Source organism: Schistocerca serialis, chromosome 2 (genome assembly GCF_023864345.2).
Source record: "Schistocerca serialis cubense isolate TAMUIC-IGC-003099 chromosome 2, iqSchSeri2.2, whole genome shotgun sequence".
NCBI lineage: Eukaryota > Metazoa > Arthropoda > Insecta > Orthoptera > Acrididae > Schistocerca > Schistocerca serialis.
Window position 1 is genome coordinate 668,221,628 of NC_064639.1, and position 23,749 is coordinate 668,245,376.

General features: G+C 40.0%; 1 protein-coding gene across 1 annotated transcript in view; it reads right to left on the minus strand.

Annotated features, from left to right (window-relative positions):
- LOC126457756 (beta-1,3-galactosyltransferase 5-like) overlaps positions 1–22,347 on the minus strand; it is a 63,259-nt gene extending 40,912 nt beyond the window's left edge. Inside the window, exon 1 of the mRNA XM_050094316.1 lies at positions 22,222–22,347. Within this exon, the coding sequence (XP_049950273.1) occupies positions 22,222–22,288 (67 nt within the window). The 5' untranslated portion in view covers positions 22,289–22,347. The remainder of the gene's footprint in view (positions 1–22,221) is intronic.
- Positions 22,348–23,749: the final 1,402 nt, after the last annotated feature.

Consider the following 23,749-nt stretch of genomic DNA (forward strand, 5'->3'; position numbering starts at 1 on the left):
AGAACTAGAGTAAAATGTAATTATTCTTTTAATAGTTCAAAAGTTTCTAGACTAGTTTCTTGATATTTCGTTGCTACTGCTACTTGTTTTATCATGTTATCTTGAGAGAAAGGAACAATATATGCGAGCTTTAAAAAACGAAATATAAGTCATTGGTTTCAGATCAAAATCATTTTCTGTCTGGAAGTAGTATAGTTAGGGAGCAGTGCAGTTCTACAGTGGTGAAAGTGCACCATTAGTGACCAAAGAACTACATGTGACTTACCAATTTCAGAACTTGCATAACAATATATGTACTTCACATCCAAGGTGAACATTTATAAAACTGCTTGAGGGTTACCAGTATGATACATCAATGCCGTATGCTCTCAGGAGTATTAGCGGACAGCACAAAATGTGCCACTCTCAAACTTAGTCCCAAGACACAGGATACTGCAAATGTTGAATGCAAATATATTTAGTTTTTAATTGTATCTTCAGAACTACTTGAAAAACTATTTTGTAGCTGGATTGTCAAACATCATGGCCACCCCAGTCATACAAGTAAAAGGCAGTACAGTTTTCAAAATGGTTTATTGAGTGAACAGATAACCTTCACATTCATGCTCTGGTTTTTAAACTGTCTGATCATTAATAATTAGAAAGTTGGAATTTTCTGTGACTCTATAAATGCTTTTCATTTGCTTCATTATGAATTACTTGTATCACAGTGAAATTGAGGGCTCAGTGCGTGTACTGCTGAAATCTTGTGTCATGAATAGGAAGCAGAAAGTAGCTGCACAACTGTCTTCTGCAAACTAGAACTAATGGTTGTGTGGTGCTCAGGAATTATTTGTCACAAAGTTGAAGTAGCATAACTCTCTGTCCTTAGTCCCCGTACTGTTCTTGAATTGTGCTAGTGGCCTAACTTCAGCCTACAGTTAGAAATATAAGTTTACTGCATTTACAGATAACACCAGTCTTGTGTCTGAGAATCATTGACCATAAACATCAATAACTTTCTTTCTAAATAACTTTAGATATCTTTGTGGAACTACAGTGATTGTACTTAAGAGTTTAATAAAAAGCAATCCAATCACAACAACAAATTTATTTTTTACTCTCGCAACCAGTTTTGGTCTACAAGACAATCATCAGACTAGAGGTTCCAGATGACATGAGCCAGCAGTTGTGACAAGTACCAGTAGGTACGACTCACCAGTTCTGTGAACTGGCTGCTCTTGTTATCTGAAACCACTGGCCTGAAGGTATAGACTGAAACCGGTTACCAGACTAAAAAATAAATAAGTTATTGCAATGCTGTTTATTAAAATTGATGTATAAAGTTGTAAATTGATTTAGTGTTAATTCTCAAACCACCTCAGCAGAACCATCTATCCAAAAGCCCCCAGTGGAAACTAACATAATAATAGTCAATATAAATGAAGTACGTGTACAACAAACTCTTCGATATTTTAAATCAAAACTACAAAACTGACTGTGGACAACACATTCTGAAGGATTTAAGGTCTATTTCCTTTACAACTAGAATAATTCATCAGATTGAGGAAGCATCCATCACACCATGGGTATCACCAGCACTAAATTATTGGTGTGTGTGTGTGTGTGGTGTGTGTGTGTGTGTGTGTGTGTGTGTGTGTGTGTGTGTGTTTGGGGGGGGGGGGGGAGACTAAATAGATAGGGTTCACGTCACAATTAGGTCGAAGCAGAAGATCCCCCTGGAAAAAGTTGAAAAAAATTAGGATATAAAACTTCTTTTGAAGCATTTTGAGTGCCTAAGACCATATATTTCAGTTGTGCTTAAAACTCTTAAAGTGTGCCACTTTAAGCCTGGATTAAAATGTATGTTGTGATCACAGAGTGTAAAGGTAGCAGACAAATACATCTACATTTTTAAATACTGTATTAGACTGATTATTGAAACTAGTTTAAGAAAGTGGAAATAAACCACCAGAAAGAAAAACAATGTATTTCATAATTTAAAGTAAAGCCCCATGCTTTTGAAAAATGAAGAAGCCTATTATTTTACTAGAGTACCCTCTAAAAATTCACTATGCATAGTTTTCTTTTACTGAGTAAAGCAGGCAAAGCTGCAGCAGGTGAGTTGCTAGTTTATAATAAACTTTTGTGTTGGGACGAGTCAAGAAAAAATAATATGTGTAGAACATAATAGTCTACATGCTATATTTGGGACAGTTTAAAAACAGTTCATAAATTCCTATAAACTATGTATTCTACTATGTTGAAGTGATAAAATTGAGTAAATTGGAATACATTTTGTAACAAATACAGTGAAAGTTCAATTTTACATTTTTCATGATTCTACACCGTAAATTCATAGTTCCTGTGAAAAACCCGTAAGATCAATGCTATAAATTCCTCGATTTTACATTTCTCCCTAGTAAGAATTACCTTGATTCTTAGTTCTCACTCGACGTCTCACGTGACTTCATCCTGTTTTCTTCCTATTGACATTTGATGTGACTGAACAAGTTATAAGTGACACAGAAGGCAGATGGATCACACCATGGGTGGTGGCAGAGTTAATGGAATATTTTAGGCCATTGTGGAGGAAATGCTGACGTAATCCACAATCAGTATTGCCAACAAAACTTGCAACATTTAGCTCCACTGCGCGACTATGATACAATTAGTGCTAGGTTCAATGGTAATGGAAAAACAAGACTGTCGACGCAAAGTTTTCCGTACTGAGGAAATTTATGACAAACAGGCCCAGCCACCACCTTTTTTTTTTTTTTTTGTGCCACTTATAAATGAGTCTCATCTTTCTGTATGTATTTTCAATGTATTGTATTCAGCAAAAATATCAATCATCAACTTTTTAAATTCAGACACTGAGTCTCAAAGAATATGCTTGGTCATAATCAAGGAGTCCCCCATCTCCGGCTTGTGAACTTTTACTGGCTGGTGACTTCTTAAGCCACACAATATCCAGTGCAGCCTCCACATCACACTAACTCATGCAAAATGAGCTCACCTACTGGATGTGTGGACAGGGGTAGTGACCCTTAAATGAAGGGAGTAAAGGTAGGGGGGAAAGCATTTTGTGGAGTGCTGAAAATATACATTTTGTGCAGATGTGCTATGACAGAGATGTCATATGAAAGTAGAATAAGGGTTTTGCGATAAGATATTTTAAAGACTATTATGTTCAAATCTGAAAATGCAGTTGCAAAAACTACATACACTACTCATATATATACTTTGCACCACAGACACTACACACTGTAGATTGTAATGATTATCAATAGTGATAGAGGGCATGAACTGAAATTGTAGCACCTGAGCTTTCTTTCACATTTACATTTTAAACAGTGCACAGAAATTCAGAGCAGACTTGTAATAAGCTTGTAATGTCAACTGGGGAAGGAAACTCATTTTTTCACATCTCTGTTTCTCTCATCAAAAATGGTGGTGAGCATATGAAGTGTAGCTTGTAAGAAAAGCATTAAACAATAACAGCAATTGGACAAAGTTTGTAGTTAAGCAGATGTTTGCCTTTATGCTTATGGTTTAACCACATAGCTGTTGTGATGTTTTTGGTTTAATTTAACATGTTCATCAATTTTTGCTTTTTTCTGAGTGTGCACAAAGGACGATCACTCAAAAACGAGTGTTTTGAGTGTATCATTTGTGGTTGTAACATGTCGGAAAATAGCTCGATTACCTCGTAGCTAGATACCAGTTTCAACATTTTGGTGAGTTTTTACTTGCTGTTACACGTCTGTGACCTTTTAAAGACTGATGAAATTCGTTACCCAAATTATTGTAGAAACATTGTATAGTACATTTAATTTCTTTCACTTGGGCAGATTTTATGCAAAGTATTGGAGAGGATTGCGATTTTTAATCATATATGCCAATTACATGTGGTTTTGCTTGTATTTTTGGGGTTTTAACATTTTACTCAATTCTGCAGTTTCCTCAGTTTTGTATTTTTAAAGTCTGGACTGCACAAAAAGGTAAAATAGGGATTTCACTGTATTTACGTACCATTACCCCTTTGCCTTTTGAGAAGTAAGATATTGATGAATTGCACTAACTCTCTCCATTCCTTTTGATACATGCACTGACTGTAACTTTATTACTATTCCAGCACCAGACTGTAAGTGATTGTCGTGTAGCATTCGATTTAGCCATCTGCTTCCTGGCCACCCCTCCTTCGAGCTTCCAGTACAATCAAGCAGATTAGTACGAATCTACCCCAGTCCTTCATCACTCTTAGTTGTACCAACACAGTTCTTTGAAACTTCTTTTTAGTGAATAATATAAGTGGATTTGATTTACTGGCACATTGGCAAATCCTACAAACCATTAATTCTTACCATGCAAGAGCTTTTAGTGTGTCTAATTAGTTAAGCTTGGATATGTTTGTTCAACTATGTCATTTTTTTCAACCCCCCATTTGTGGTAACGCCACACATCATACAAAGAATATACCAGGTTACCTGTCATTATGTAAAACTTTTTTTTGTATAATCTTGTGTACAAATTCATCCCACTCTCAAAGTCTTTATTGCTCGAAAAGAAGTGGTCACAATTATATACGTTGCTGGCCTTTTAAACTGTAATGCAACAAAGGCAGCATGCAACAGACAACAAACTGGCACAAAGTATACTTTAATGCTTGGATATCCAGATGATTAGCATTCCATTGCAGCTGCACAAATTAGGTGGAAAAGTGCCATCTTCATACAGTATACGACAAAATATTTCACCTTGTGTATCTCATTCAGAAATCTTATTTAAATGTTTTTTGTGAGGAGGAGGAGGAGGAACATCTACTAGCCTCAGTTCGACAACAGTATGATCACAGCCTATCAAGATTGCAATTTCTTGTTCTGTGATATTGTTGGTTGTGTTGATTGGGATTGCATGAGTGTCACACAAATGTAAAACTAGAGGGGAAGTGCCATTCTAAACTTGAGCCTACACACACATTTTTTATAAATAGTAAATGAAGCCCCATCATGCCCTCACCTGAATGGTGACCATTTAAAAAGATCTACTGTCACCTCTGCTTTGGTTAGTATCTGAAACGAATCCCACTGAAAATGCAACAAAAGCAGCGATTTGTAAGTTCCAGAAAAAACATCATGAGTGGCAAATTTTGAGTAAAGCCCAGTTTTCTCTTGTTGCCATGTTAAAATGAGTTTTTTTTGGCAAAACAAAATGGAGTTTACAAAATGTGTTGTTCGGACTCAATTGTGAGCGAATTCTGAAATAGTGGTTTATTAAATGTATTACGCGAGACTTAGAAAAAGTAAGGTCAATAGCTTATGAAAAAGCACATCCTCTGTACAAAAATAAATACATAATGTCTTCACTTATGTTGTTCTAAAAGCTCGCAGAATTTTTTTTTTTTTCTTTTTTTTTTTTCACCGGCTATCAGTAGCCCTTAAAAATTACATTATTTCATTGAAAAAGTGGAATAACACAGTAGGTAATGAAGTTTTGCATAATAACTGTATGACAAAACACCTTTCTTTCTGCATGCTGTCACTTGCCAAAATCTCATTTCGATATCTCAAATGAGTGTGTTGCGTAAGATCAATTTTCACGAGATTGGTGACAGATCGAGACTTTCACCAAAGAAAAATTCAATATGTTAGCTAAGTTTTGTATGCATCAACATATTATGTAATAAGCACCAAAAACAAAATCATAGTGACCCCCCTATTTTTCATTGTAAAATTTTTCTAATTTCAGGCAGTGTCGTACTTATGGAAATATAACAATAACTATGGCCAGTAATGAAATGATGATCATGTCATCATGAAGATGACATATAAAGTTACAAGTAACACAAAAATGAATTTTTTCAAGCAAATAGTTTCTGTAAAATAATTTGAGAAAGGCTGCAGGATGTGCACCTAGATTCTGTCCGTCGCCAGCTATCCGAAAGCAGGTAAACAACCTCCCCCTCCGAACAAATGAATGAACTTTCCTAGTGCTTCTGATGAATACTGATCAGTGTGCACCAGCCACCATATCCTGCACATACTCTATTTAACACCATGCAGAATCTCAATAGCCCAGGGCAACCAGCACTTGAGAGGACAGATATACCATTCACTCGCTTGTTTAGGATCATAATAGCTACGTCATTTACCATGAGTGAGGAAATAGGCTTGCTTTTTCCATCAGTGTAATTGTATCTGGCAACAGAGGCACATGGAAAAATTTGTGGTAAAGCTTCACCACTATTCGAATACAAAAATTGCTACTATTATTTATTGTGCTGAATGTCATGCAGCTTTCTTTTTAGAAGCCCTAGTGTAACACTCGGCATGTTTTTGCCTCTTAGCTTGTGACCTATTTTCATTTCAATATGCTGTGAAATCTGAGTATGGTTTGCCCCAAAAATTTCAAAGGTAAAAGTCTCTAGGGAACAGGAAAGGCTACAGTGGTGTGTTTTTGTAGGGAAGAATGGTGAGGGGTCATGGCTAACAAATGCAACCTGGCTCAGTCACCTCTAGGTAGTGACAGAGTGAGGATCACGTGTTGTGCATAATGTATTTTGGTGACCCAATGAGATTCGAGATGCAACAGTTAATTGACAAGCGATATGCACAATCAAATTTTTTGTTAAAGTCAAAAAACCGGGCTCTGAAATGATGGGCCTAATTCAGATAGCCCTCAGGAATGAAGCTGTCCCAGCCAAGAATTTGAGAATGGCACAAGATGCTCTTGGAGGACTGAGAAAATGTTGCTGATAACGATTGCTTCAGGCATTCATCAACACCCCGAATGTTACAAATGTGGAGAAAGTGTGAAAAGCTTTCAACAGGAAGAAATACCTGAGCATAAGAATGATAGCAGATGATTGGAATATGCTGAAATTGAATGTTTACCGCATTCTTAGAGATGAATTAAGGTTGAGAAAGGTGTGCACAAATGGTCATAAAAGTACTGAGCGATGAACAGAGAAGGAAATTGGTGAGCTGAAGTGTCGCAAGTTGTTTAACGCCACAAAAGCGAACCTAATTCTTTGGACAGAGCAGGCAATGACAAAACAGATTTTCCATAAAACTACTTTTCTTTATTGCAGTTAAAGTGCAGGACAAAATAATTGCTCTCCGACAGTTTTAATCTAGCATTTAGAGTATAATTTCATAACGTACAGGAAGGTGACCAGAACTGTAGTCTCCTAAAGAATTGGTAACAAGATACACATGCATCTAACAATTATCTTATGCTAGTTTAATATATGAGGAATGCTATTTCACCTTCCCCATAAAATCTCATCATACATAATAATAGATTAAGAATATGATATGCTATTTTTTCTCAGTTGCAGTAAATGATATCCACATTAAAAACAAGACTTCATAATTTATTTGCTAGGAATTCAAATGTGTATGCCACCTTTGATTCTTATCCAAATTTAGTCCAAGGACTTTGGCTGCACTGACTTCTTCTAGAACTTGACTTCACTTGATTCTCAACTAGACAATATGAGTTTTGTTTTTTAAAGATGTTCAATTTGTCTAGTTGACCTAAATGTGGTTCTAGAATATTGAGAGTATTCACAATATAATCAGCTATTTCCTCTGCATCACTGCCATAGATTGATATAAATGTGTCTCCAGACAGAACTGATGAAGAATTTGTATTTACAGGGAAGTGATGATGTACTCCATGCACATTAAGGTGACAATTCATGGGATGGTGATATATAAATGGTGGCAGTATCTTGTACACAACGTGTAAAAGGACAATGCATAGGTGGAGCTGGCATTTGTACTCAGGTGATTCATGTGGAAAGGTGTCCAACATGATTATGGCTGCATGATGGGAATTAACAGACTTTGAATGCAAATGGTAGTTAAAGCTAGGCACATGGGAACTCAACACTCTGAGATCCTCAATGTCAAGACTGCCCCGAGAATACCAAATTCCTGGCATTACCTCTCACCATGGACAATGCAGTGGCCGACAGCCTCCACTTAACGAGTGAGAGCAGTAACATTTGTGTAGAGTTGTCAGTGCTAACAGACAACCAAAACTGCGTGAAATATCCACAGAAATCAATGTGGGGCAGGGTGGCAAAATTTGGCATTAATGGGCTACGGCAGCAGACAACCCATATGAGTGCTTTCTTTGCTAAAAGCATATTGCCTGCAGTGTCTTTCCCGGCCTCTTGACCACATTGGTCGGACCCCAGATGACTGGAAGACAGTTGCCTGATCAGATGAGTCCTGTTTTCAGTTGGAAAGAGCTGATGGTAGGGCTCAAGTATGACGCAACACAAGTTGTCAACAAGGCACTGTACGACCTGGTGGTGGCTCCATTATGGCATGTGCTGTGTTTACATTGCAAGGACTTTTTCCCATGATTTGACTGTGCTAGTCATTGACTGGAGCGGACAATTTGCAGCTGTTCATGTAATTCACGTTCCCAAACAACAATGGAAATTTTATGGATGACAGTGCCCCATGTCACTGGACCACAATTGTTTGTGAACAGTTTTGAATAACATTCTGGATAACTTGAGTGAATTATTTGGCCATCCAGATCACCTGACCCAAATCCCATTGAACACTTGTGGGACATAATCGAGAAGTCACTTTGTGCACAATATCATGCACCAGCAACACTTTCACAATTATAGATGGCGATAGAGGCAGCATGGCTCAATATTTCTGCAGAAGACTTCCAACAAATTGTTAAGTCCATGTCACATCGAGTTGCTGCACTACGCTGGGCAAAAGGAGGTCCGACTCGATATTAGGATGTATCCCATGACTTTCGTCATTTTAGGTATAGTAATCATTTCAGGCATATGGTGTATATCTGGATTTCAATGTAACATTGGTTATAATTTTGATACTTTGCAACTGTGAACAATGTAGCACTTCTGTGCCTTTATAGTACATGCATTCAATAAATAAGTGAATAAAAGTGGTCCTTGAAGCACATGAAGCTCATGAAGTGCAGTAACTCCATCTTGTCATTAACCGTGGAGACAGTTCTGTGATGATGTGGCCCAGTGATTTAATTTTGGTCATATATTGATACTATCTGAGATCATATTGCTGTCAAGTATTATTCAAGCACTTTTGGTTACCAGATCCGTCATATGGTATGTATGTTGATGCCCAACAAGAACATTGCCTTTTGAAATAACTTTTAAATTTTTAGTTACATGGCTCACAGTTTGGGTCAAGCCATCCAGTTGTCAACACTGTATTTTTTGTCACATGTCTTAAATTTAACTGTTTTGGTGTAGGCAACTGTGACGATTTTGTGTGGAGTGTAATGAGCTTGTGTTATTGATGTGTGAAAGATGTAATCAGAATTTTTTTTAAAATGAACATGTAACAACACTTCAGAGTAGCAGATCTGTTCACACTTAATTTGGTAAACAGAGATATGAACTCATTACCTGCCTAGATGTGCCCAGCCATTTTATTTTAACTATGCCAAACACCTATAGTCTGTTTTATAGCCAAAAGTCTTATGTTGACTCAGTGTTCATTGTTACAGAGGAAATTAAGTGTTACACTGCATTATGGCGTTACAAAAGTACTGTGAAAAGTATTCATGGCTGGAAGTAGTGTGTCATTATTTAACAGTATATTGATGAAAGGCAATGTGTATTAAAATGGTGTAAGAACATGTTACATTTCCATTATTTTGATTATCAGCTTCATCTTTAAAAACTATATACATAGCCAAAATAAGTGGCTTCATAAAAACATCTGCCTTTCAGATGCAAGACCAATGAAATGAATTACAGAGAACTACAATTTCAATTAAGAAAAATTGGAAAAGATCTCACAGAAGTACGTATCAATTAAAAAACCTGGTTTTTGGTTTGCTGATGAGGATAGGGTGTTGTGGTGTTCAACACTACTGTGAAAGGCTTGTAATAGTTTTCTGAGAAATATCTGGGAGCCTAATTGTGTTACTTTATCATACCAGGCGTAGTCCCCCACCCTGGAATCTGATGTATAGATTTTCTTATAGTAGAATTGTCAAGTACATCTGAAAATGATTGTGATTTTTCCTGAGTCACAGTTTTAGGCTGTTCTGGAATTTATGTAGCCAAATGTGATTGGAAACATAGTGTCTTTAGCAATTGCTGCATGACTTACATTTGTTTGGTTACCTGCAATACGCTTTGAATACACTACATTCTTTAAATGCCCACAAAATTAAGATCCAATGGACTGAGACCAGGAGACTGGGCAGGCCAAGGTGTTGCTGTCCCATAATTTATCTGGGAAATGCAGGTTTCAATCCTAATGGTAAAATTCAGGTTTAACGTAAGCAGTAGGCTGAATTTGTCAGTCACACTCTGCTAGAACCATCTGTTCTCCCAAAAGGTAATCAGGTGCTGTCTACAAGATGTTTATTTAGCACACACACTACAGAATTTTTTTTTTTTAAAAAAAAAAAAAAAAAAAAAAAGAATCATTGACTGGCAATTATCCCAGGAGATGGCATGAGATCATTTAACTGACGCATTCCACAGATAAACATAGGAGGCTACATTTGCTGTATTACATGGTTGAGTCCATGTGTGTATCGGTAGGCTATATAAACTTTTTTAGTTTTTCTTTAAGTCCTCTATCCATTTCCCAGAGGTTTCCACATACTATATTTGACACCCTGCATGAAAACGGGTTTTTTTAAAAACCTCCCTCATCCTCTGCTACAAAATTTCCATGCAGGCCCACGGTCACACGACTTTCCTTTGTATCTAAGGTATGGGTCGCAGGGTGCCCGAGGAGAGAAACAATTATATAAATACCTAGATATGTGATGAAAGACCTCGTTAAAAAGAAAGCAACATGGTAATTACATTAGTCTGTAGGCTACACGCTGTCAGTTTCCTAAGCCTATAGTGATACGATCCTCTAAGAACTGTCAAGGAACACAATACGGAGTATATGATACTGTAAACAAGCACGTGGCATCGGTTAAAAGATGAATACGGAAATCAGTTATTAGCGGAATAACAATAAAATCCAAGCCCACGTTCGGCAAGAGTCGCTAAAATGAGTATCGTGCAACTGTCGTTCGTCTGACATCGGTCGATTTCGTTGGGGTAGTCCGAGAGCTAGGTTAGGTTTAAGGATGATAAATTGGTTTACAGTTTGCAAAGCCAACGAATGGGAATGTCAAATACAGATCGTGGTTACAAATTAATCTGTTCCGTAGCCTATGTTAAGTTTTGCGCCTCATTTAATCGGTCGATTTCAGCCGAACGCCAATTGTACAGTACCGGTCTTCGTTACTTGTAAGTCGGCGTGTACGAATCGATTCAAGTTTTATCGATGCAGTTCCACCAACCAATCAGTGGCCAAGACATGAGTGCTCAGTTTTGATATCAGATCAAATAGATAATCAGTTTCTTTCAAGTAGTTGTGAAATCGTATTGGAGCTTGTCAGTTCACGTGTTTGTGATTCCTGCAATAACTCATATTCTGTGGGGAATCACCATCTTTTGTTGCTTTGAATTATCTGCTCGGGACTTTGACACATGAGGTCGATAATATTCAATCAAAATCGTGATTAGTTTTAAAGGTATAAGTATGAAGCGGAAAAAAAATGTTTGTTTGTCGCCTTCGAAAACCTAACGGGAATTCATATTAGACAATACACAACTGGCTTGGAGAGCAAAGAACGCTGAACTTTGCTTAACCCTAGAACACTAAAGGGGGCCAAACGGTACCTCGCTACCAAACCATCGTAAAGTTAATTACTCCACATTTTATTCAAAGGAAGTCGTAATTTATATGTTATGCATTAGTTAATTACAATTATTACATTTCCATCGTTATGTTACATACCAAATTAAGTACAAAATGTCCTGTTTTATATCTTACTGCAATCGTAAATTTGACGAGCTTTTAATACTCTAGGTTTAACAGAATCCACATACGACCACCCACCCGTAAAGCTATCTCAGGTTGTGTTTTTTTTATCAGATTCCAAACCGATCCACGTTTTATATTTGCTCATACCTTTGCCCATACTTTGTCCTGCACAGTCACTAAGTGCACTTAGTCTTTCATAGTCGTATGGATGAAGAAGAGAACATTCTCTAGAGAAGATTGTTAGAGCAAAAGAACGTTATCTGAAAAAGTTCTCAGTTTGGCATTAATTTAAAAAATCGAAGCCTATTCTCTGACGAGGCAGTTCATTCTCAATTATGTTGTTACTACCCGCCCTCCTTGAGAAGTTTACCAGTGAATGTCGTATGCCGCGTCTGGCACAGAACACACGCGTAATCTTACATTTCATTCAATCTGCTGAAACAGGCGAACTATTCAGTTTATTGTGTTTCGATTTTACTACTAAGTGCGGTAACAATTTATTAAGACGATTACAGATAGTTGTCAAAAATGCATTTTCTTGCAGTGGTAGAGGATTTTCGATAGGCGGGGAACATTTATGTTACTGAAGTTCGATGAACACATTATGTGAAGGAAATTTTTAAGGATACCTGACATTTTCATCTATTCAAAACCGGAACTCCTGTCACAATTTTCTTACACGAGATAATTTTAGTTAAATATGATGCATAATGGTCTACTCGCGGATCAAGTACGTAAGCGGTCTCCCGTGTGGTTTCGTTAAGAGAAGCAGATCGCTAGCTTTGTAATAAACCAGTTATTAGTTTTTCTGATCCACCTACTTTTTTCTAACATTACGAGATACCAAATTTCGGCCGTGAGAAAACATGATGAACATCTGGAAAAGCCGGCCGCAGTGGACGTGCGGTTCTAGGCGCTGCAGTCCGGAACCGCGGGACTGCTACGGTCGCAGGTTCGAATCCTGCCTCGGGCATGGATGTGTGTGATGTCCTTAGGTTAGCTAGGTTTAAGTAGTTCTAAGTTCTAGGGGATTGATGACCTAAAATGTTAAGTACCATGGTGCTCAGAGCTAACATCTGGAAATGTCAGTGACACAGCTGAGTACATTCTCAAGTAGAATATATTCTCCGATTCGTTTTATTCATGCAAACTTGAGAATGTTCTCTGAAATTCGGGAAATAAAGTACATTCCCTGTTTTATTCATACGACACTTTTGTTACATAGTTTGAAGTTATGAGCGTGACGTAAGCGTAATTATTCCGATTATTTGTTGCAAAATCAGCAGAGCATTAAACCCCTAGATTAAACCAAGCTATTTCCTTTCGCTGATAAATTGGGGAAAAATATGTTTTACTTATTTGTACACCCAACCAAAACAAATGCGCGTCATCTGAAAAATGCACTGAGCCGACAAGTTGGATGTTCGACAAGCTGGCCATGCGATTTGCATCCACTGGCTGGCTGTGTCACTGGCTGCACTGTGTTTAGAGAAAACAGGTAACCCCTTGATTCTTTCAAGTATCGAAAAATCCCATGTATAAAACAGCTTAAACATCTGATTATACACGCATCAAAAAAGTTTTGCATCACCTCGGTTCCTAGAGTTCAGGAACCTGTACAGAAAATTGGAATAGAGATCAACATAAATATCACTTCCGCCCTTTTTATTGCTCATCAAAACAACACATTGCATGTTGTACCATCATACAGCGAGACCTTCAGAGTTGGTGGTCCAGATTGCTGTACACACCGGTACCTCTAACAGCCAGTAGCATGCATGCCTGCATTCGTCGTGGCATATTATCAACGAGTCCATCAAGGCACTCTTGGTCCAGATTGTCCCAATCCTCAACGGCGATTCGACGTAGATCCCTTAGAATGGTTGGCGGGTCACGTCGCGCATAAACAGCCCTTTTCAATCCATCCCAGGCATGTTTGATAGGGTTCATGTCTGGAGAACATGCTGGCCACTCAGTCGAGTGCACGATGGGGGTGCGAATTGTCGTCCATGAAGACGAATACCGCGCTAATATGTTGCCGAAATGGTTGCATTCGGTCAGAGGATGGCATTCACGTATCGTAACGCTGTTACAGCGCCTTCCATGACCACCAGCGGCGTACATCGGCCCCACATAATGCCACCCCAAAACAGCAGCGACAGGTTCGAATCCTGCCTCGGGCATGGATGTGTGTGATGTCCTTAGGTTAGTTAGGTTTAAGTAGTTCTAAGTTCTAGGGGACTGATGACCTCAGATGTTTAGTCCCATAGTGCTCAGAGCCATTTGAGCCAACAGTGGCGAACCTCCACCTTGCTGCAGTCGCTGGACAGTGTGTCTAAGACGTTCAGCCTGACCGTGTTACCTCCAAACACGTCTCCGACGATTGTCTGGTTGAAGGCATATGCAATACTCGTCGGTGAAGAGAACGTGATGTCAATCCTGAGCGGTCCATTCGGCATCTTGTTGGGCTCATCTGTACTGCCCTGCATGGTGTCGTGGTTGCAAAGATGGACCTCGCCATGGACGTCGAGAGTAAGTTACGCATTATGTAGCCTACTGTGCACAGTTTGAGTCGTAACACGACGTCCTGTGGCTGCACGAAAAGCATTATTCAACACGGTAGCGTTGCTGTCAGGGGTCCTCCGAGCCGTAATGCGTAGGTAGCAGTCATCCGCTGCAGTAGTAGCCCTTGGGCGGCCTGAGCGAGGCTTGTCATCGACAGTCTCTCTGTATCTCCCACATGTCCGAAGAACATCGATTTGGTTCAGCCAGAGACGCCTGGGCACTTCCTTTGTTGAGAGCCCTTCCTGGGACAAAGTAACAATGCGGCCGCGATCGAGCCGCGGTGTTGACCGTGTAGGCATGTTTGAACTACAGACAACACGAGCCGTGTACCTCCTTCCTGGCGGAATTACTGGAACTGATCGGCTGTCGAACCCCCTCCGTCTAATAGGTGCTGCTCATGCATGGTTGTTTACATCTTTGGACGGGTTTAGTGACATCTCTGAACAGTCAATGGGACTGTGTCTGTGCTACAATATCCACAGTCACCGTCTATCTTCAGGAGTTCTGGGAACCGGGTGCTGCAGAATTGTTTTGATGTGTGTGTTAAATATTTGATATGTAAGCGAGAAAAACTACAGGAAAGTTTCAAATTGCGCTAATTGGAAGTCGTTAAATGCTTATTATGAAACACTGGACGAATATGGTTTGGGTAATTTGCGCTCGTTTACAAGCAAAAGCTATTTTTTCATGCATCTCAATGTTTATGACGTAATTTCTCCTGAATTACATGTCGTCCAATGATATAAAATTTGCAGATATATTCAGTGATATCGGTACATACTGTGTGCAAACTGTGCCGTTAGTAAAGGAGTAATAAATTATCATTTCTGATGCTGAAACTAGACTGCATGGGCAGCAAAAATTTAGTAAGCGGTAAACTGTTTTCCTTTCATCATTTTGCGGAAAAGATTATGGAATGAAGAAGTCAAGCAAAGACTTGAAATTGTGTGTAAAGTTTTTTGGATGTCCGTAAGTGGTGTCATTCTCAAATACTGGATGAATAAATCCGGGTATCTGCGAGTCATCTGCTGCACCAAGGGAAACCCAGTTTCTAACTGTAATACTTGCCCTGTTGTGTGAAACTTTTAACGTAAGATTGTACCTCTCAACTAGAAGATTATGTTAGCTTTTTAAATTTTGTCAGTAATTACATGAAATATTGAAAATCAAAATTTTTTTTTATCCATGGAAGCCGGTAGGTAGGCAACCTGCAACTGGTACTTGATTCCCGGATAGCGATTTAATAACACGGTTTCTTGTAGCGGAAGATCTTTGTATGAACCTGTTATAAGAAGTCTCTTGTTAACTCCCAGTTAAAAACTAGTTTTCGTCACCTAAAGATGCGTATTTTGGGGCGACAGGCTTTTCTAGTTTTTCCTTTGAAATGATTTATCACAAAATACACTGAGGTGACAATAGTTATGGGATAGCGGTATGCACATATAGGCCCGCAGGTGATGGTAGTGTCCTGTGCACAAGCTATAAAAGGGCAATGCAGTGGCGCAGCTATCATTTGTGCACAGTTCACTCATGTGAGAAGGTTTACGACGTGATTATGTCTGCACGACGGGAGTTAACAGACCCTGAACTAGGACTGCTGATATTTTTAAAAATGTCAGGCACCAGATACATCGATATATTGACAGTAAATATATTGACATACCCACCAAAAAAATATCGGTTGTACATTGTAAATATACTGCCAGTTTTAGAGTTGTAAATTTAAGTATTGATTTATTATTAGATATTCTGTGTATCAGCAAGCTAGCAGCCTGCTTATCCCTTTCAGAGCAAGAATTGAAAGGGAAAAGATGCACATTCACTCTTTGCGATAACCACTTCGCTAACAATGGTACCTACAGGTAACTGGCACTATAAAAGGTGTCCGATGGGTCCGTCGTTCTGTTTCGTTATGTATCGGATTTCATGTCGACTTCCCTGTTTTTTCATTTCTGCAAACGCCATTGATCTAGCACATCTGGTGTCAAAACTGCGCGGGGGAAGTTAAACGTCGCAGTTTCTGTTGGTGGCGGCTAGCGCCGATTACGTCAACATTTCCTCTCACACGTCTCCTGCCGCAAAGACCAATCTTGTCATTTAGATTTTTGTCTTTCAGTTTCAGCAACTGCTTTTGAAGAATGCCGATGTGAAAAATAGCACACTAGTTGCGTTAAAACAATTTTTTTTTTTACGTAACTGGTGAGCTCTTCTTCACATTGGATATATTGTTATTCCATTCACATCGGCACCTCCCAATGCAAACGGACTTCTTCTGTGTGCCATCTATACTTGCTTCACAAAGTCAAAGAGAAAAGACTGGACGTGATGAAATCTCAAAAAGTAGTAAGACTACTTCACACACAACTACAATTCCAAAAGAACAACGTCAAATATTTATCGAAAATGGCGGAAAAAGTGTAAAATAAAAATATCGGCACTCGATATTGCCATTTGGATATCGATAAATCGATGAAATAAATATCGCCTATAAATATATATATATCCTGGAGAAATACTGATATTTTAACCGCAGCCCTACGTTGAACATGGCATAATTGTTGGAGCTAGAGGTGTAGGACATTCCATTTTGGAAAATTTTAGGGAATTTAACATTCCGAGATCCACAGTGCCAAGAGTCTACCGAGAATCCAAAATTTCAGACATTACCTCTTACCACAGACAACTCAGTGGACGACGGCAGAGAGCAGCGGCGTTTGCGCAGAACTGTCAGTGCTAACAGACAAGCAACACTGCTTGAAATAATCGCAGAAATAAATGTGGAACGTGTATCTGTTGAGATAGTGCGACGAAATTTGGCGTTAATGGCTATGACAGCAGACGACCCACGTGAGTGCCTTTGCTAACAGCACTACATCGCCTGCAACACCTCTCCTGACCTTGTGACCATATCGGTTGACCCTTAGATGACTAGAAAACCGTGGCCTGGTCAGATGAGTCCCGATTTCAGTTGGTAAGGACTGATGGTAGGGTTACCGTGTGGCGCAGACCCCATGAAGCCATAGACCCAAGTTGTCAACAAGGCACTGTGCAAGCTGGTGGTGGCTCCATAATGGTGTGGGCTGTGTTTTCATGGAATGTACTGTCTTCTGTTCCATCTGAACCGATCACTGCCTAGAAATAGTTATATTTGGCTACTTGGAGACCATTTGCAGCCATTTATGAACATCACGTTTCCATACAACGATGGGAGTTTTATGGATGACAATGCATCATGTCACTGGGCCGCAATTGTTTGCGAAGAATATCCTGGACAATTAGAGCGTATGATTTGGCCATCCAGATCATCAGACATGAATCCCATCGAACATTTATGGGACGTAATCGATAGGTCAGTTCGTGCACAAAATCCAGAACCGGCAACAGTTCGACAATTATGGACTGCTAGAGAGGCAGCATGCCTCAGTATTTCTGCAGCGGACTTCCAACGACTTTTGAGTTGCTGGGCAAAATAAGGTCACCTCAGTGCATTAGACCTTCCGACAGAAAAAAGGTAACTCAGCCATCAGGTTCTGAAGACTTGGTGGTAATTACGCTCTAAGGAAAATGGTCAAGTTGCTGGAGAACTCTGCAGAAAGTTGCATCACAGGTAGATAGTTGTGTGGCTAATACAGTGCCGTACGGAACTGCACTAAAGCTGTGTGCAATTCCCCGTTACTCATTAGGAGACACACACAACGGCGACAAGAGGGCAGAGGAGTAGCTTGTGCCAGGGACAGACTGGACAGTGTGACATGCGTCGCCTCTATGACAGACGATGAACATTTGACTGTTGAAAAGAAACTCTTCGCTGACCATTGTAAGAAGGGTATGGATTTGACTTGGAGTACTGAGATAGCAAAGGGAAGAGTATATCCAGTCGTAAGGAAGGTACAGATATTTACATTTCCAGTGCCACTGCCGACAGCAGGGTGCGAGAGCACACAGACATCGCAACGACTTTTCAAACTCCTTCGCAGATTCTTAGAATGAGGAATCATAAAATCGATTTAAAAGGATCCAACTATTTGGTTATTCACAACCAGGCTGAAGAAGCAACACTGCGCATTGTACTCTTTAGTTGTGCACAATTCAGGCCAAAGGAGCAAGACTGACACAAGTCATAGTGTCGACCAAGATACTAATGAAAGAACATGTATACACTAGCCCAATGTGTGCCCTGCTGTTGATATCCTTCCAATATAATCTCTGTTTGTAGTGTTGCCATGACAGTGTACGTTGCACTGCAACAGACGAAATCAAATTGTCTGTAGATACGAATCTACTTGACACCGGCGTAGCGATGGTTGTGTACATGTTTGGAGGCCTCACAGTGAGTTCTCATATCCAGCGCCCCACTGGTCTGTGCAGCCATCTCAGAATTGACGGACACTCTTAACGATGAAAATGAGGGTCGTGACAGAGCAGCGTTATGTCAAGGACAACCACATATCAAGTATGTTGGGTCTAAAATTAGGTTCCAGGAGGAGAGCAGCGGAACAATGCGTGTCCACATGGAGCGAGGGCGTCAGGAGAGCGCCTGTCTGGCCTTCTACACTGTCTGCTCACTCTCCATACATGTGTCAGATCGTTCGGGTCGCCAATTGGAGCGATTTCATTTAGTTTAGAATAAGGAGCTCGAATTGTACATAAAAAATAGATGGCGGGAAAGAAGTGATGAGAAAGTCTATTTGTAACGTTACCAGGAGGGGCAAGGTAACAGAGCAAGCTGTATAAAATTTCAGATGTTTCAACCACTTCTTTTGGATTCACCTGTACTTTGAAAACTGTGTAATCTACTGCACGTAGAGGTATAGAGGATATAGTTAGAAGCCTTCGGTGCGTCCATCAGTTATTTTTCTTCTTCTTCATCGTCATCTTTTTCCCTAGTTATTAATCTGAGTCTTCTGACTACCTATTACGTCCAAATCCCTTGATAATCGTGTTTCACCTGTTCTAATATTCATCAAGTTGTACATCTTTTGCCAGCTACTGCTCCTTTCAGAGCCAAGTGCCTGTATAATGTCATTAATGTTGATAAGACATAGTGCACTACTGTGGGAAAAGAACCTTGTGGCTAATGAGAATTGTGCATTTGTGCAATACATTCGTTCATGTAGAGATCGTGTACCGTAGTATTTCTAGACATTTATCGGTACTACAGCAGTAGGGACAATTGCCTACATTTCGTTGATCTGTATCTATCTGCGCCCTCCATTACCTCTCTTTCAGGGCCATTTTTTCCTACTATATGAAGTCTGGATTTTCATTATTAAATGCAGAGTGCGGAGGAATAACATCACGTCGATAACAAGTCATAAGAGATGTTAAATACAAAAACAGTGTTGCATACCACAAGTGTTTAATAACAGTTTCGGGACCTTAAAAGTCGGAATATTTTATATTGCATCTATACGTTACAGAAATAATAAGTTTGATATATGGGACTAAATTCCTGTGCACACACAAGTTCAAGCGCCTTCAATGACATTCACTGCGGTGTCTGGTAACAATATAGATGTAAGAATTTTATTTTTGAAAAATATCCTTCGTAGGCATATGTGAAAAGACACGCTCTCAAGCAGAAAAAGAGGCTCTCTGTTCACTGCGACAACCAGTTGCCCGGAACGTACTGACAGGAAGATTACGTAGCCACAAAATTATTCCAGTGATGAACTAGAAACATGCAGAAACCTTTTCGTTACTTAAGTGAGGAAAGAATTGTGTCTGAGGTCTGGTGAAACAAAGACTTGGAATTGGACCTCAGTTCGGTAACATAATTTTTGTGGGCTATTACCACTTCGTATTTATGAATAACAGCAAATCGTGCTGTTGTTTGGATTCCACAGTAAACATTCCACTCACTGACTTCGTGAGCTGGTTGTCGGATAGCAGGAGGGCCAGGGCAAATCGTCTCTATCTTAACTATTATATTTGTACAAAACTGAGATATTCTATCATTTACAGCACAACGGCACATACTGTTTGCCTGATTCGATAACGTTACATAGTGGATTATACTGTGTGTGACTGCATTATTACTAATGAAGTATCACTTAAAGTTGTCGAAAATGTCTCACTACATCTGACGGTGCAGTACAGCACGGGGTGTTCCAAAGCCTTTGCGCCAAACGTCTAGTGGTGACGGTAGCGTCATGCGGAACAACTTACATTGCATACAAAATGTCAGCTGACGCTCTCCAGTGAAGCTAGGCATCCTTTAGTATTCGCCGGCCCTAGGGTGAAGAGATTTCCCGGAACTAACAGGGCCTACCAACCAGGTGTGCTGCATACTGCCTAACTCAGTAAACTGACAGTTATCTTCAACTCTAAAACCTTAAGAACAAGTGTCTCTAAGGGTAGAAAGATATTTTAGAAGCGGACCAGGAACTTTAATTTTGCTGGGCCTATCCCCTTTCGTACGGATGACTGGACTATAGGCAACACATAGGCATACACATGCCACAGAGTGCATACTCCATGCCACGTCTCAGGGGAATAACCAACACAAAAAGGGCGCCTAGTGTTTCCAGAGAGCACAGTGAACATTTCGTTTCTAGCAAAAGTTGGTCTCCAAGGCGTGATCTATCATCCATAGACGTTTGATGCAAAGACTCTGAAACACCCTGCACTCCATCTCTTCGAGCAACCGTGGCCGGCCTCTTAAGGATAAGCATACATTCTTTTTTTTTTTTTTTTTTTCATCGAAACGTTGTAGAGTGCTGGACCATCAGGATTAAAAGGGTGGAGCGATTGACTGAGCTGAGCTTGGGTCACACTTTTTACATAAAACATTTCTGAAACTTTTATTAAATTTCGCATTGACACTTTTAAGAACAAGTCAGGACTGTTTAAAAGACTTAATCTTTTACTTACATGGATCATTTAAGAAAACAGTCCAGCAAATAACCTCTCAACAAGACAGCTTTAACCGAAATGTCTTTCAATTATTTAAACAGATTTGACAGTGACGGTGAATTCAGACAACACAATATTAGAAAAAAGGAAGGCTGGCACATAATGCAACAGTCAAAAAAATTCTCTTCTGAAGAAAGAATTAACGCTTTAGTTATCAAAAAACTGACGACTAATACTTAACAGTGCCGTATGACCCACAACGTCCTTGAGGGAGATACACTTTGGTTAAGAGAGGCCGGAAACTGCGGCTTAGTTGTAGACGGGTAAACTGAAAACCAGGCAATACACACACGCAACCATAACTACCAAAGGAAACTTTTGATCATATGGTCCTCTTGCGTACATTAATACATAAACATAGGGAACGAAGCTGCTTAGAGACTGTTACATCAAACACAAGGAAAACAGTTTTCGACACGTCCAATTAATATTAGAAAATGCTGTTATAATAGATACGGTACATTCATGATAATAGGCTATAAGGCAAAGCAACGTTAACTTCCCTTGTTCACTAAGTGCTGTATCGGCGTCATTCTCCTTTCGACGTTTGGCGCGAATTTAGCACATCGATTGTTTCAAGTAATAAAGAGAGAGGAAATCGAACCTGCAACAGACTATAATTAATAGCCGGTAATCACTGTTCTTAACATCAAGGCAATTCAATAATTTTTTTCCTTTTATTTCAGCTGCTGACCAGCGCAAATATCAGCACACATCCCAGTAGCTGATACAGAAGTTAATTATGTGAGTGGAACCCAGTTTCAGAAAATAGCAAGCAGAAGCGACAGCGCCCAAAGAAACACTATGTGCCTTAATACAGTTATACGGTCATTCGGCGGACTCAGTGCAGCTCACTGCCGTCCAAGACGGAACTCAGCGTGTATGACAGTACCTTTTAGCACATAGAGCAACAGCAGCCGATGCTCGCACACACACGCCACACATTCCCATTCTTCCATCGCACAGGCCCAGCGTGATACAGACGCCCAGTACGCAGTCTTTCAGAACATAAACTCACAGACACGTGCCAGGGCGGCTGCGGACGCCTGTTTACTAGACAAGCCGTCACAACTGTGTGCATCCTCCTCCCGCCCCGTACCGTCGCTGTCCATTTCCTCATTGCTGGCCCACAGATAAGCATTCTTTCTGGCAGCGGTCTCGTAAATCGCCAACGTAGGTCATGCGTTGGAACAGTGCCAACCATGGTACAACCTATACTAAGTTATCTACCCTCAGTTTTACACATATAGGTGAATCTTGGTTCACGATAAAAACTTTCTTTATGCGACATATTACTAAATTTTTAGGCCTCAAAAATAATTTTGGTGCAGATCGTGAACTTGTCGTTCCATTTACCGCATTGTGCAATGAAGCATGTGCTCTTCAGCATCGTACTCCACTGTGAATCGCTTCTTTTCTGGTTTCTACAGTGCTGGTAAATCATGACTCTAGCAGTGTTGGATAATTCATGGACATCCAACACCTCGTTGTCCATTTCTGGTAGATACTTAACAACAGAATTCACCCAGCCTACCGGTTTATCTGGCATTTTTTGTCAGGATTTACTCTCGGTCAAATGCGTTGAAATCAACATCTGACTTGATTCCTAGTGCTGAACATCTCCTGTAAATATGACCTTTCCGTGTCAAGCATTTAAACAGGAAATGATCATATTTCTGTAGGAACTAGTTTGCAAACTGCTGTCGACGTGGGAAGTCCACTGGCTGCAATGTGTGTACCTTTCATGGGTGGTAAGGATGGAATTACAGTGGATGAATCGGAAACAGCCTACGACTTTGGATGCACATTCAAAATGTTCAAATGTGTGTGAAATCTTATGGGACTTAACTGCTAAGGTCATCAGTCCCTAAGCTTACACACTACTTAACCTAAATTATCCTAAGGACAAACACACACACCCATGCCCGAGGGAGGACTCGAACCTCCGCCGGGATCAGCCGCACAGTCCATGACTGCAGCGCCTTAGACCGCTCGGCTAATCCCACGCGGCTTGGGTGCACATTCTTTGACGAAATAACCCAATACTGTGGACTGATTAGACTTCCTCTCGACACCCATAATGACAGATGAGCTCACTGCAGTCTTAGACCGTTGCTACTACTCGTATTTCAAAGGAGTCCAGCTCAGTAACTTCATCTCATTCCTTTATTCACAGCGTCCATTACAGTTTCAGTTACAGTTATACACACACGTTGCAGACCTTTCACAGCACAGATGGCGTAAGAGTCTCTTATTCCCCGACATCCTCCCACCCCTGTTGAGCCTCAAGGGGGATGACCAGTTGGACCAGTCAACAGATCTTGTGCCAACATCTGGCTGCCAGAGAATGATGCATCTTATTTTGTTGTCTCTGCCGTACAGCACCTCTTCCGCCACTGCTCTCTTCCATAAGCGTCACG